At 36.9% G+C, this 13,816-nt stretch overlaps 1 protein-coding gene across 9 annotated transcripts in view; it reads left to right on the top strand.

The window, feature by feature from the left end:
* CDH18 (cadherin 18) overlaps window positions 1–13,816 on the top strand; it is a 623,460-nt gene that overhangs the window by 562,693 nt on the left and 46,951 nt on the right. For all 9 annotated transcript variants that reach the window (XM_039526199.1, XM_039526200.1, XM_039526196.1 and 6 more), the window contains one exon: window positions 131–267. In XM_039526199.1, coding sequence (XP_039382133.1) covers window positions 131–267 — 137 coding nt within the window. The remainder of the gene's footprint in view (window positions 1–130; window positions 268–13,816) is intronic.

Genomic DNA, 13,816 nt, shown 5'->3' with positions numbered 1-13,816 from the left:
ATATCTGTATCATTTTTAAAGACTTACAAATTAGCCCATATTGTGTTCCTTTGTAGCCTTCTTCAGCTGTGCAATGATATATGCCACAAGGAGTAGATCTGTGCATTTATGCTTTTTTATTCTTTCATAGATATTTCATTGACCATAATACAGAAGAAGATAGGTATTTCATCATTGATGCTAACACTGGAACCATTAAGACTGCCAAGATCTTTGACAGAGAGGAAACACCTTGGTACAACATCACAGTTGCTGCTTCTGAGATAGGTAAATAATACATTTAGTAGATGTGTAACAGAAAAGCTTCCATATCATGTGAATGCAAGACTAATAATTGTTTTTAAGGAATATTATCCTGATTGTCTATAGGTTCTCTTCAAAGGCAGGCCTTTTCCCACCAATTTGGAGGTAAAGGAGAATTTGAGGTATACATGTTATTTCTCTAATTCCAGAAAAAATACAAATACATATATTTATTCATCTATGTAAATGTACAACCTTTTCCTCTGTTAAGCACATTGGTACCAATTTAGCTTGGGCACAACTCCATTATATGCAATGTTCTCATATCAGGGAGGAATTTAGCCTTTTTGTGGGGATTGAATATCAGCTTTCATATTTCTTGACAAATAAACAGTATCTTTTTTTAAAGAATACGGTCTAATCTGAGAAACTCAACCATTCCCTTTTATAGCTAGAATTAACCTAATGACCCTACAGATTGAATCCCCCCTTCCCCAGCTCCCCTCCACCCTCTTTTCCTCCCTATTGTTTTCATCTAGGAAATTAAATCCCCAAATATTTCTTAAGGTTTTATTAATCTGTTTTTTAATTTGGAAAGTGGGACACAGGTTAGGAAATTTTGAAATTTTTACTCGTTGTGACTAAGACACAGAAAGCTGAAGCAAATTGTCTTGAGGGTCACTGTGGTTTAGTGGATAAGATTTGGATCTGGATTCTGTTCCTGTTCCTACAGCAAACATTCTGTGTGAAGTGCTCATAACTGCCTAAACCAGACCAAATTCCTCTGAGGAAACAAGGCTACTCACTACCTTAAAATAAGAGTATTTTCTTGATAAAACAGGAGTATTTTCTTGCATCTGTAAATCCAATTTTGTCGGTAGTCCTATTTAACTTAAACAGTTGTAAAAATTGTATTGGTAGAGGAAAAAATGTTATACTTTTTAAAATTCTCCTCCAATTAAGAAAATAGCTAAAAGTGACTGAACTCATTTTCATCACAGAGCCTACATCCTGGCCAAGTCTAAATGCTGGCATCAAAACAAAGGGAGAGAGGAATACTAAGCATGTGCCCACACAAACTGACAATTGAACCCACAAATGTAATCTTTCAGTGGCTATGATTTTGCTTGGGAACATGAACTATTTTCAGATGCAATTTTTCTTTTCTTCTTGCTATATCCCATCATTGCCACAAAATGATGCAACACAATGACAATGATGTGGACCAATGACAATAGCCACCAATGTGGACCAATGACAATGATGTGGACCAATGACAATAGCCACCAACACTAGTGAGCTTCCCCTCTGTTTTCATCTGTTTCAGCTACAGATTAAAATTGAATCTGTTTTGCAATTTGATTTATGGAAGATGCTACTAGCATATGCTATAGTATTAGTATATATATAATTTTATGAGGACAACAAATATATGCTTTAGTATTAGTATATATGCTATAGTATTAGTATATATATAATTTTATGAGGACAACAAATTGATTTTTTTTATTATGCCTGCTTTTGAGATTCAGTTCCTATTTTGAACTAAGTAAATTTCTATAGTAAATAGTAAAATCTTGAGTTTTATGTGGTTAGTCATAAAAAAACCACAACCACTGAGACGTTGGTGTGCTTTTCAGTTTCTTTGCATAATGTCTTATTACAGTGCAACATGCACTAAACTATAATTTAGGCCTAATCATAAACAGGTGCATAGTAAAAGTGAGGTTTAATTAAGATTTAAAAGCCACATTGGGACATCCATATGAAGCTGCAAGTGAAAAGTAATAGTTGCTATCCAGGCTTCCAAATGTAACTGTTTTGCAGAAATAAATCTCAATAGCATTAAAGTTAAATGAAGCTTTTCTATACATTATTTATGTCACATAATCAAGAGAGTGGTATTGTGCACAGGATAGTAATAATGATTATATTTATAATTAAAGACAATTAGATGTATGGTGATGAAATGCTATTTTAAAGACAATCTCCTTAGAATTCTACATCCACAGTGCTCTGTGTTGTAGGGAGAAATGGGCATTGCTTTCCCTCCATGATTACTTCTCATTCTTAAAATGGGGGAGTTGGAAAGATTTGAAGCTTTTGGTAAAAAGAGGAGATTGACAGACAGATAAACTAGGTTTTGATTAGCCTTTCTTGGGTCCTCTTCTTCCATAACTAGTTTCTAAGATTAAAATATTTTAATGTACTCCAGTTGGAATTGTTTTCAAGTTATAAAGATTATCAAGCTGTACCAAATCCCCTGAGAAACTGGAAATTAAAACTAGTACCGGACAAGGAGTCTATACAGCATGCAGAGCATCAGTGTTCTCCTCACTCTTTGTTACTCAGACAGGCTGCCAAATGTTGCACCATCTGCAACTTTTCCATGGCACTCACTTTAAAATGCACATTGCGTTTCAGAAGATAAGCCTTGGGCTGACAAATAGCTAGAACCACCATGGCTAAATCCTAATATGACAAGAAGGGTCATAACCTTTAAGCAATTTATGCCAATTGCTTAGCCAGAAACAATGAAGAATGCAGAAGGTCCCTGAAAGTGTGCCCTACCTTGACAGTCAGAGGGCACAGGTCCTCTGGTGATGTAGTTTTGGCCAGGTGTCCAAAAATGTTTTCCTCTCCCCACCAACATCACTTCTGTCTTGCCTAGGTTTAGTTTCAGCCAGTTACTCTTTATGCTGCAGCTTATCTCACAGTGCTGTCTGTATTTGATGTGAAGGAGATGAAGAGCTTGGTGTTATCTGTATACTACTGGCACTCACACTCTGCTTACGTTTCAAGTTTATTGTTTCTGAGCCCTCTAGGAGGTGCTTACATGCACTTTCTGGGTGGAATTTTGAGAGGAACTCAGTCTCAGATCTGCTAAGGTATTTTAAGCACCTAACTCCCATTGAAATCAAGGGATCTGGGTCTCACCATTGGCCTAACTATTCCCACTGAAGATTTACCTCAGTGGGAGCACAGTGAATCTAATGATGAGTGCTTTTGAAAATTCCATCCCCAGTGAGCACGAAGCATGAGTCCTTGCAAGAGGTAACAGAATCATAGATATCAGGGTTGAAAGGGATCTCAGGAGGTCATCTAGTACAACCCCCTGCTCAAAGCAGGACCAATTCCCAACTAAATCATCCCAGCCAGGGCTTTGTCAAGCCTGACCTTAAAAACCTCTAAGGAAGGAGATTCCACCACCTCCCTATATACAGGAGGTGGTGGATGGTATGGGGCCATCCTTTCTTTAACACATTAACTGGGAAGATGGATAAGAAATGAGGTATTAGAGGGCCACAGTCAGGGTAAGTGGGATGTGCCAGGAAAATAACATAGCTGAAGTAGCTGCTTTGGCTTTTTCAGCATTGGCTGGTGCAAAACAGTCTGCAATAACACCTGCTAGGAACTCCCCAGATGTCAAGGGAATAAGAAAGTTTATAATGCAGTACTACATCTTAAGTGAAGGAACTGCAGAGTGATGAACCTCACCTCAGTTCTGGGGAAACTGACTGAGAATGTATATTAAAGACAGAGTAATGTAATACTTGGATAAGTGTAAATTGATAGGATTAAAACAGCATGGCTTCAGTGAGGGTAAATCATGACTCGGTAACTGTTAGAATTCTTGGAAAAAAGTAAATGAAATAGTGATGGAGGAGAGCCAGTTGACATGATTTGTTTGGCTTTTGTAAAGGCTTGAGACAAGGTCTCTGACAAGAGACTATTAAGGGAAATAAATAACTACAGAATGAGTGGGCAATGTGCTGTCATAGATTAAAAGCTGATTTAGTGAGAGGGAACAGAGCTTCAGTGAATTGTTGTTCCTCTGAAAGGAAAATAGTTAAGGGGGTGATGTTGGGATCAGTGTTGATCAGAATACTTTGTAATGATGTAATGAATAAAATGGCAGAAAAGTGGTGAAATCAGATTGTGGTATATCCTATCACAGTTGGTAAAAACTAAGGAGAATTTAGATGGACTCCTGAAGGATCTAAGCATATTGGAAATTTGGCAGTGAAATTTAAACTTAGATAAATGCGAGGAGTCATACTGGAAGGAAAAAATTAAAACATCTCTCATTCATATATACATATATATGAATGAGATGTTTTGATTTTATATATTAAAGCAGATGCTTCAAATGTGTATATATATATTCACACACAGTGATACATTCTGTATCAATAAAAACTGATGCAAACCATGCATCAGTATAATATTATATATATATACACACACATTGATACATTCTGAAGAAGAAAGCTCTACTGCAGGAATCACTAGTAGATGCTTCATTTAAGATTATTGCTCAATATGCAGCAATGTTGAAAACAATAAATAAGATTCTTGCCTACTTTAAGAGAAAGATGGGGGCCAGGGAGGGGCAGAAGTACTAAAGCACTCATTTCTAATAGGTTTGTTCCAGCTCTGAAGTCAACTCCAGTTAAAGTTAACTTATAGTTTGAATGATCAAAGCAACACACACTACAAATGGGAAAGATTAAAAAAAATCCCTTGGAGCCTGTTGGTCCAGTTATATGGGGTGAAAGCTGTGGGGGGGAAATAAGCGTAACATGGGGCATTAGAGGATTAGAATGGCATGCTGCATCAGAGGTCCCAGCCAAGAAAAATTGCAAGTGTTAAGAATGTTGCTGAAGAATGTTGTTACTGCTGCCAGGTTGTTATGGCTGCTCAGTGCTTCTGTTCTTGGAGCTCCACTGTTATTAGCACTAGCCGAAAATGCAGCCTGCTAATTCAGCAGGCCTCAATATCACTCATAAAGAAAGACCATGGGCATGATTCTAACTCAGCTGGGTTTATTGCCCTGAAGGCACAGTCCTAGTGTTCTGGCTCCGTGGTTACAGGTTACACTAACACATGACTACCCAGTGGCAAGAAGTGGCTCCATCAGCAGTGGGAGTTTCTGCTGTCCCTAGGCCATACAAAGGGTTAAGGAGAGGCATCCCAACATTTATAGACTGAATCAAACAACTTACATACCACCTTACATGTTTCATGACATCTGCTTGTTACCTCCCCTTATACCTTGCTCCAGATGACTTAGGCAAAACATCCCTATTCATCACATCCGTCAAACCCTTTTATCTGTGTTAGGTCAGGATGAACCTGTGTTAATCTTTTGGAATGTGTTCACATACATGCCCAGTATCTGTTGTTTCTTAGGAATGCCTGTGTTTTACCAACACTAGCAATACCCCTTGCAAAGTTCAAGTATTGAACCATGAACTTGTGAGCATTTGTTTTAATACACGGCCTGACTTTACCGACTATGGTTCGGGCCTCAAGTCTTGCACAGGCCCAATGCTCCAGGCATGCTCTCTCTCTCTCTCTCTCTCCTCCAACAAGAAGGATTTTGTCAGGAAGTCTGGTTCAGCAGTAAGACTGGCAACTAAACATTTCTGAGACCTGCCACATAGTAAACACAACTCACAATCAGCCTGTGGAATTCATTACCACAAGAAGTCATTGAAAGGGAAAATATTTGACATTAAAATGGATAATAATATCATCCAGAGTGATAATGGTAAATGTTAACAAAAATCATGAATTTTGGAAAGATAGAAACCCTTATGCTTTAGGCATGAACCAACCTCTAGGTACTGAAGATTTGAAAGAAAGTTTCTTTGTCAAACATACTATGTTATAACTACATTCTACAGAATTTCTCACTCTTTCCTCTGAAGGAGATGGTACTGGCCACTGTTGGATATAGAATCCTGGTTTAGATAGATAATTGGCCTCATATAGTATAGTAGTACCTATATTCCTATGCAGTTTTCAAGTGAACTCATTGAATTTGTATCCAGAATGGATTAGAGTGGGGAAGAAGAATTTGCAACCATTAGGATAAACTCCAAGAACAAGCCTGAATTCCAGTGTGCACAAAGACTTATTTATTATGGTTCCTATATCTTTTTCCAAAGAAGATTCTAACATGCAAAGCAGAGGATGCAGAGAACTGAAACAAATAAAATAACTTGAAAATAGCAAGGCTATCTGCTGGGGTAATGTCAGATCCCCACAGACTTTCTTAAGCTCTGCATGTCTGAAGTTCTGGAAAAAGAGAGTAAAATATGACCATGTGAAACGATACTGCACACATGGAGTTTTGATCCTACAGTGAGATAGGAAATAACTGTCTTTGAACATTATTATGCAGCCACATAATTTTAAAAGTCCTCAAGGCTCTAAGATAAAACAAGATACTGGAAAACAAAGATATTTGATTTTGTTGTTTGTTTCTTCTCCCACCCCCATTCCTCCATTTCTCATGACAGCTTCAAAGGGAAAGGCACAAATATATACATACAAAGTAGCAGCTCTGTGATATATTAATAAAATGTGCCATGGTTTATGCTGCAGTATTGAAATGATCCCAGGGAAATACAGTCACTACAAAACCCCAACAGAGCAGCACTTTTTCTGAGACACTTTGAGGCAGGGCAATAAATTCTAATCAAAAGAAAGAGGATGAGGATAACCAAAACATACAAAACCGCAGGCAGTAATTGTTAACTACGCTATAGAGATCAATATGGACTTTTTAATTATACACAAGCTTTTTCCAAAGATGAAATATAGTGGAAATAGAAATAAAGAAATACAAGGAAATAAAAATGACAACTAAGAAACACAGAATTTGAGAGCAAATTTAAAATATATGAAATTGTTTAAAACAGGTTCAAGAGTTATCAGATCAATGTTATAAACAGACCATGTAGCCTAAGAAAAGATAACATGTGACATTGGCCTAAAATTGAGCCATTTTTTTTCTTTTAAGTGCCACACATATTTCCAGTTGAAGTCAGTGGGCTCCAAACAAAGGAAAGAACTGGCCAGTTGTTCTCAGGTTTTGTAGTAGTTTGGGGAGGGAGATGGGGAAGGAGACGTGACTATTTTGGTTTTAAGAAAAATATATGTGCTTTGAGATTAAATCCATGTTATTACTGATTCTGCAAAATGAGACAGAAGAATGAAGCTGGAGGAATTGAAAGGTTTAACGAAAATGGTCAAAAGCATGGTAGACGTCCAGAGGATATAAAATAGACATGTTAACACTATCAAGAAGCATACTGGCTTGGTTTACAGTAACAGTGACCAAAATGTGTGTACATTTACATACACTTAAAAATGAAATGATAGATGCACACAAGCACTCTTGTTTAACTTTGAAAAAAAGATAAAGAAATGTATATATGTACAGCCTGGTGGCAATAAGTCTATGGGGTGATATGATTCTGGTGTATAAAGGGGAAAAGTAATTTTTTTTCTTATGAATTAGCACTGATAGGGCCAGAATTGTTGTTAATGTAATTACCTTCAAAAACAAGTGAGATTCTTTCAAACTCACATCCCTAATTTTAAAGATCAAAGACACTGCCTATCAAAGACATATGTGAATGGTTTTGAGGCTATTAATCTGGATTACAATTAAGAAACCACCATAGATGTGCAAGACATTTCTTGGGAATTGATGACAATCTGAGAGGTGCTTGTTTAATGAGTAGCAGCCCCAAAGACCTTTAGGTACTGCCAGTCGTGAATTCCAAGGAAATACACTATTAGGAAGATCATTTGAGCTATTAGAACAAAGAAGAACCAATGGTTGTGTCCAAAAAGAATTTTATGGATGTGATTGTCAAGAAATTTCAGCATTGCCATTGACTTCAGTGAAAACAGAATTGGTTCAGTGCTGATCACTTTTGACAATCCCATCCTTAAATCCCGCAAGGGCACAGTTTGCAGGAAAAGGTCCTAAGCAGAGTCAAAGAAAACCAGTATATGTAGGGAGTGCAGTGGGTGATCAGCATGTGGAAGAATCACACAGTGAGGCAGACTGATACATACCATTTTGAAGATAACACTTCTCTTTTGAGAGAACTACTATTTTTAAATAGAAGTGTGTTTTAAGCAGTTACATTCCAAACTATAATCAATTTGTGGTGGTTTTATGTGATGTTGACACCTCTCCTCCAGTATAAAATGAGGCACAGTAAGGTGAAGTGACATGCCCAGGAATCACATAGTCAGTGGTATGGTCAGAAATACAACCTAGAAGACCTGACTCCCACTTCCCCTTTCTGACCAAGAAACCATATTAATGAGAGAGCATTATTGAGAGGTAAAAGAGATTGCTCATGACTATTAATATTTCTGCTGCCATTAAACTAGGATAAGCTATTTGGTTTCCATTCACTCATTCTTTATAAAACAGAACTGAGAATAGAATGAGAATAGTGCTATGTTAGGCCATTTTATTTTCTCACTTCACATTTTCCCATAATCATGAGTTAACAGTTAAATTTTAATGTCTGGTATCAGATAATTATTAAACAGATGAATTCAACCTTTTGTTCATTACAGGATTGTAACTAGAACAGAAAATTATATAAAATGCATTCATTCACATAATTGTTATACCATGTTAATCTCATAACACTGTGTATTTGGCAGAGGGTTCTGGATGATTGCCTGTTCAATTCCAGTAAATATGGTGCGGGTTGTACTATTTTGTTGCTCCTGGAAATTTTTTTACCATGATTTTTGTTTGATTAATTTTTCCTCAAAGGCAATATATATTGCAGCCACAATGAGCCAAATAATGCCATTTACTCCAATAGAATTTGGTCACATATATTTATCACACACATGTGGTCATATCTAGAAAATAAATTCTATTATAAACTGCAAAACTATAAAATAAACTGTTGCATCACAATATAAACTGCATTATTTTTTTCATCTTTAGCCTCACCTGTATTCTGCCTACTAATCCATTTTCACTGTGGCTTTTAATATTCCAGGCAGTTGCTTTATTTTTCAAAGAAATAGAACCTACTATAAAATATTTCCTCTCTTATCCCTAAATCTGGATCTCGGAAAGGTGGGATTTTAGAATTACAGGGTCTGAGATCCAAGACTGACTATATTTTAGTCAATGAAATAATGAAAAATTGAAGGTCTGATATCTTTTTAACAGCAAGAGCTAGAAACACCTACTTTACCCCATTGATGAACTGGGATTCCCAGGTTTTCAATTATATAGCATCCATATCCATCCTAGGCAGGTTGATAGACTTTGGACCCTAAGAATCATGACACGCTTATTTGTAGAAAGTCTATCAATTTGTTTTCAAGCATTTCTAACATACCTCTCACTGTAGTATGGAAACATTGTACAAAATTATAAAAACATAATGAGAACTGTTTAAAAGGCAGTTCTCCATTCTTCTTCTGCTTCTAATTCCAAGACCTCTGTTCATTCTACTCCCTAATCTCGGGTTTAGTTATTGTCTTTTTACTTCTAGATATGATGGATTTTTTCTCTTTGGGTTTTTTGGGGGAATGGTATGACAAAGAAGAGATTCTTACATTATCATCTGAAGATGGTGAGGTAGGGATCTTCCTGAGTTCCCCTGGAAAAGGTGTTCCAGAGTCTTAGGTCTGCATTTGACAAGGTTCAATCTTCTGCTCCTTCTGGGATCTAATAACCTAAATGTTCCTAGTGATTGTAGTTACCAAGGTGAGTTTCTGAAAGAAAGGCAACCTTTCAGATATTGTGGGCATTATCCCATACTGGGCTTTGTTAATCAGTACCAGAATCTTAAAGTGGCTACATTACTGGCCATGGATCCAGTAAAGAATGTGGTGCCTGACTTTCCCTTTGGTTTGTCCCACCTAGGTGGTGAGTGTCCATGGTGTCAACAAGCTGTGGCTTGCTGCTTACTTCAAGATAGAGTTGAATGTGCCTGAATGTGCTAAATGTTTCTTCTCCACTGCAGTAGTAGTAACAATAATAATTAAAAATAATATGTCAAGATCCATATTAAAAAGTAATGGTCAGGGTCTTCTTGCTTTCTGTGATGGAAGAAGCTATTTCTGGTGCTATCTGCTAATTGATTTTCCCAGTTCAGTTTGAGATTGATATGAACTTGAGGTTGCATAGTCTCTTAACTTCAGGAGGGTATTCTCCCTCAATGAAGGATAAGGTAATTACCACCACCTTAAAACATTTACCTTTTATGATTAGCATCACAAACTGGCCTACATCAGAGTCTCCTTTATTCACTGAGTGGGATAATGCTGTCTGTGCAGAATGAATACATTGAGCATGAAACGTAGTTGAAGCCATGTCGCTCCAGGATATTAAGGAGACAAGGTGGGTAAGATAGTAACTTTTATTGGACTAATTTCTGCTGGTAAGACACACAAGCTTACTTCACCCACCTTGTCTCTCTTGTGCGTGAAAAGCTATTTTAGATCATTTGGGGAAGTTTTAAAAAAACATTGGTTGTATTCTCCTTGCATAGTATGATAACCAATTCAACCTCACTCTTGAGGTGCAGTGATCCTAAACGTAGTGCACAAAAAAATGGGAAAACAAGGATGGTCAAAAATTTCTGTCAAAACTGTTTTTTTTTAAATGAAAAATTTGGGAGGTAGACTAATTTTTCACAAAAAGTGTCTGCTTTCTGGGGAAAATTTCAACTTTTGTCCAAAACCAAGAACACTAAAAGAGAAATGTTTTTGGTTTTCAGCCCAAAGCCAAAAATTTGAATTCGGAAATGTCAAAGTGCTTTTTTATATATTTTTGATAAAAATGAAATATTTTGACATTCCCAAATCAAAATGTTTCATTTTAGCTTGATTTGACATTAAACCCAGTCCTCCTAAACAACTGCAGTGCACATGGGAGTTGTAGTTCAGGTGCCTTATGTCTCCATTCTTTTTTGTGGGATATGCTCCCTGACTGGACTTTATTCCTCATGATGCACCGCAGCTTCTGAAGCACCATGGCACCCAGGTGGACACCATTTGTCAAAATCCCCCCCCCCCCGCCCAAAAAAAAACAAAACAAAAACCAAAACATTTCAGTTCAGCTTGACAAACTGAAATATTTTGATTTGGGTAGGTCCAATCCAAAATGAAATATTTCATTTCAGTTTTCCTTGCAGGAGCATTTCTTTTCATCAGATAAATAATGAAACTTTACTGCAGGGGAGGTGGGGAATCTAGTTAAAAATCTAATGTGATGTCTTGAAAATGTGGCATTAAACAAAATATATGATAGCATGTTACACTGGCACTCATTTGTAATAATCTGCATAATTCAGTCATGGCTTTACCAAACATGAGCAATCCTGAATAAATGCCAGCAAAATCTGGATATGACCACATACAGTCATGTCTCATATATTCTCTCACTGTTTAGAGTTCTGTATCTACAGTTTATTTTTTTTTCTTTCTAAAGATTTATTTTGTTTTCTAAGATGTCATAACTAATTATTGCTGTTCTTGTTCACATGTGTTACAGAAGTAACAGAAATGCTTCCCCCTACTCTGTGAAATGCTAAAATAGTTATTTGGCTTAACTTAGTGGAATTCACCTTCCCTCAGATTTTCCTAAAACAAAGTAAAAAACAGGCAGTTTTCCTTAGTTGTTGGTACAGTGTTTGAGATAAATAATTAATCGTTATGATGATTCCCATACCTGAGCCATCCTTATGAGGTGTCAAATTCAGGAAGTGTTCCAGATTGAAGTGTCAGTAGAGCAGGTTTTGGAACAAACTGATAAATTAAACAATAATAAGTCACCAGGACCAGATGGTATTCACCCAAGAGTGCTGAAGGAACTCAAATATGAAATTGCAGAATTACTAAGTGTGGTATATATCCTATTTCTTAAATCTGTCTCTGCACCAGATGACTGGAGGATAGCTAATGTAACATCAATTTAAGGGGAAAAGAAAAAAAAAGGCTTCAGAAGTGATCCTAGCAATTACAGGCCAGCAAGCCTAACTTCAGTACCAGGCAAATTGGTAGAAACTATAGTAAAGAATAGAATTATCAGGTTGATAGATAAACACAATATGTTGAGGAAGAGTCAACATGGCTTTTGTAAAAGGAAATCACACCTCATCAATCGATTAGAATTCTTTGAGGATGTCAACAAACATGTGGACAAGGGTGATCCAGTGGATCTACTGTCCTTGGACTTTCAGAAAGCCTTTGACAGGCCAAAGTAAAGTAGGCAGTCATGGGATAAGAAGGGAGGTCTTCTCATGGATCCGTAACTGATTGAAACATAGGAAAAAAATGGTAGGAATAAATTGTCAAGTTTTCACAGTACAGAGAGGTAAATAATGGGGTCTCCCAAGGATCTGTACTGGGACCAGTGCTGTTCAACATATTCATAAATGATCTGAAAAGGAGGGTAAAAAGTGAGGTGTCAAAGATTGGAAATTATACGAAATTACTCAAGAAAGTTAAGTCCAAAGCAGACAGCAAAGAATTACAAAGGGATCTCACAAGTTACAGGGCAACAAAATGGCAGATGAAATTCAATGTTGATAAATGCAAAGTAATTCACATTGGAAAACAATATAAACTTATATATACACAAAATAATGGGGTCTAAATTAGCTGTTACCACTCAAGAAAGAGATCTTGGAGTCATTGTGGATAGTTCTCTGAAAACATCTGCTCAACGTGTAGCGACAGTCAAAGAAGTTAACAGAATGTTGGGAATCACTAAGAAAGCGATAGATAATAAGACAGAAAATATCATATTGGCACTATATAACTCCAAGCCCACCTTTTGCATACTGAGTGCAGTTCTGGTAACCCCATCCAAAAATATATGTTAGAATTGGAAAGGGTACAGAGAAGGGCAACAAAAATTATTAGGGTTATTGAACATCTTCTGTCTGAGGTGAGATTAAGAAGACTGGATCTGTTCAGCTTGTAAAAGGGAAGCCTGAGGGGGGACGTGATGGATGTCTATAAAATAATGTATTGTGTGGAGAAAGCCAACAGGGAAGTGTTATTTACCCCTTTATGTAACCCAAGAACCAGGGATCATGCAATGAAATTAATAGGCAGCAGATTTAAAACAAAGAAAAGGAAGTATTTCTTCACACAACACATAGCTTGTGGAACTCATTGCCAGGGGATGTTGTGAAGGCCAAAGCTATAACTAGATTCAAAAAGGAATTAGATACATTCATAGAGGATAGGTCCATCAATGGCTATTAGCCAAGATGGTCAAGGACACAACCCCATTCTCTGGATGTCCCTAATCATCTGACTGCCAGAAGCTGAGACTAGACAACAGGGAACGGACAGCTCAGTAAATAACTCTGTTCTGTTTATTCCCTCTGAAGCATCTGGCACTGACCCCTCTAGGAAGACAGAATATGGGGCTATATGGAACATGGGTCTGCAACCTAGAATGACCATTCTTATGTTCTTATAGATTCACTTGAATATTAATTATATGTCATAAGTTTCGTGATATTTTTTGACTCAAAGTGGTGTGGGTTAATGTACAAGGTGCTTCAAGTTTTTCTGAATGTCTACATTCTGCTAGAATATTAATTCAGACCAAAATCTTAAAGTCTTTATTCAATCTTTTCTCATGGAAAACTATCACTGAATTCAGCAATCCAAATCCTGATCTTAGTTATACCAGCTGTCAAAGATGTCATGCAATAACTGAACCCAAAGTGTTATTAAGGGTATCCTGTGCATTTAAGAATGTTTC

The sequence above is a fragment of the Mauremys reevesii genome, linkage group 2 (genome assembly GCF_016161935.1).
Source record: "Mauremys reevesii isolate NIE-2019 linkage group 2, ASM1616193v1, whole genome shotgun sequence".
In the NCBI taxonomy this organism is placed as follows: Eukaryota; Metazoa; Chordata; order Testudines; family Geoemydidae; genus Mauremys; species Mauremys reevesii.
The sequence above is the reverse complement of the archived record's forward strand: the minus strand, read 5'-3'. Positions and strand labels throughout refer to the sequence as shown.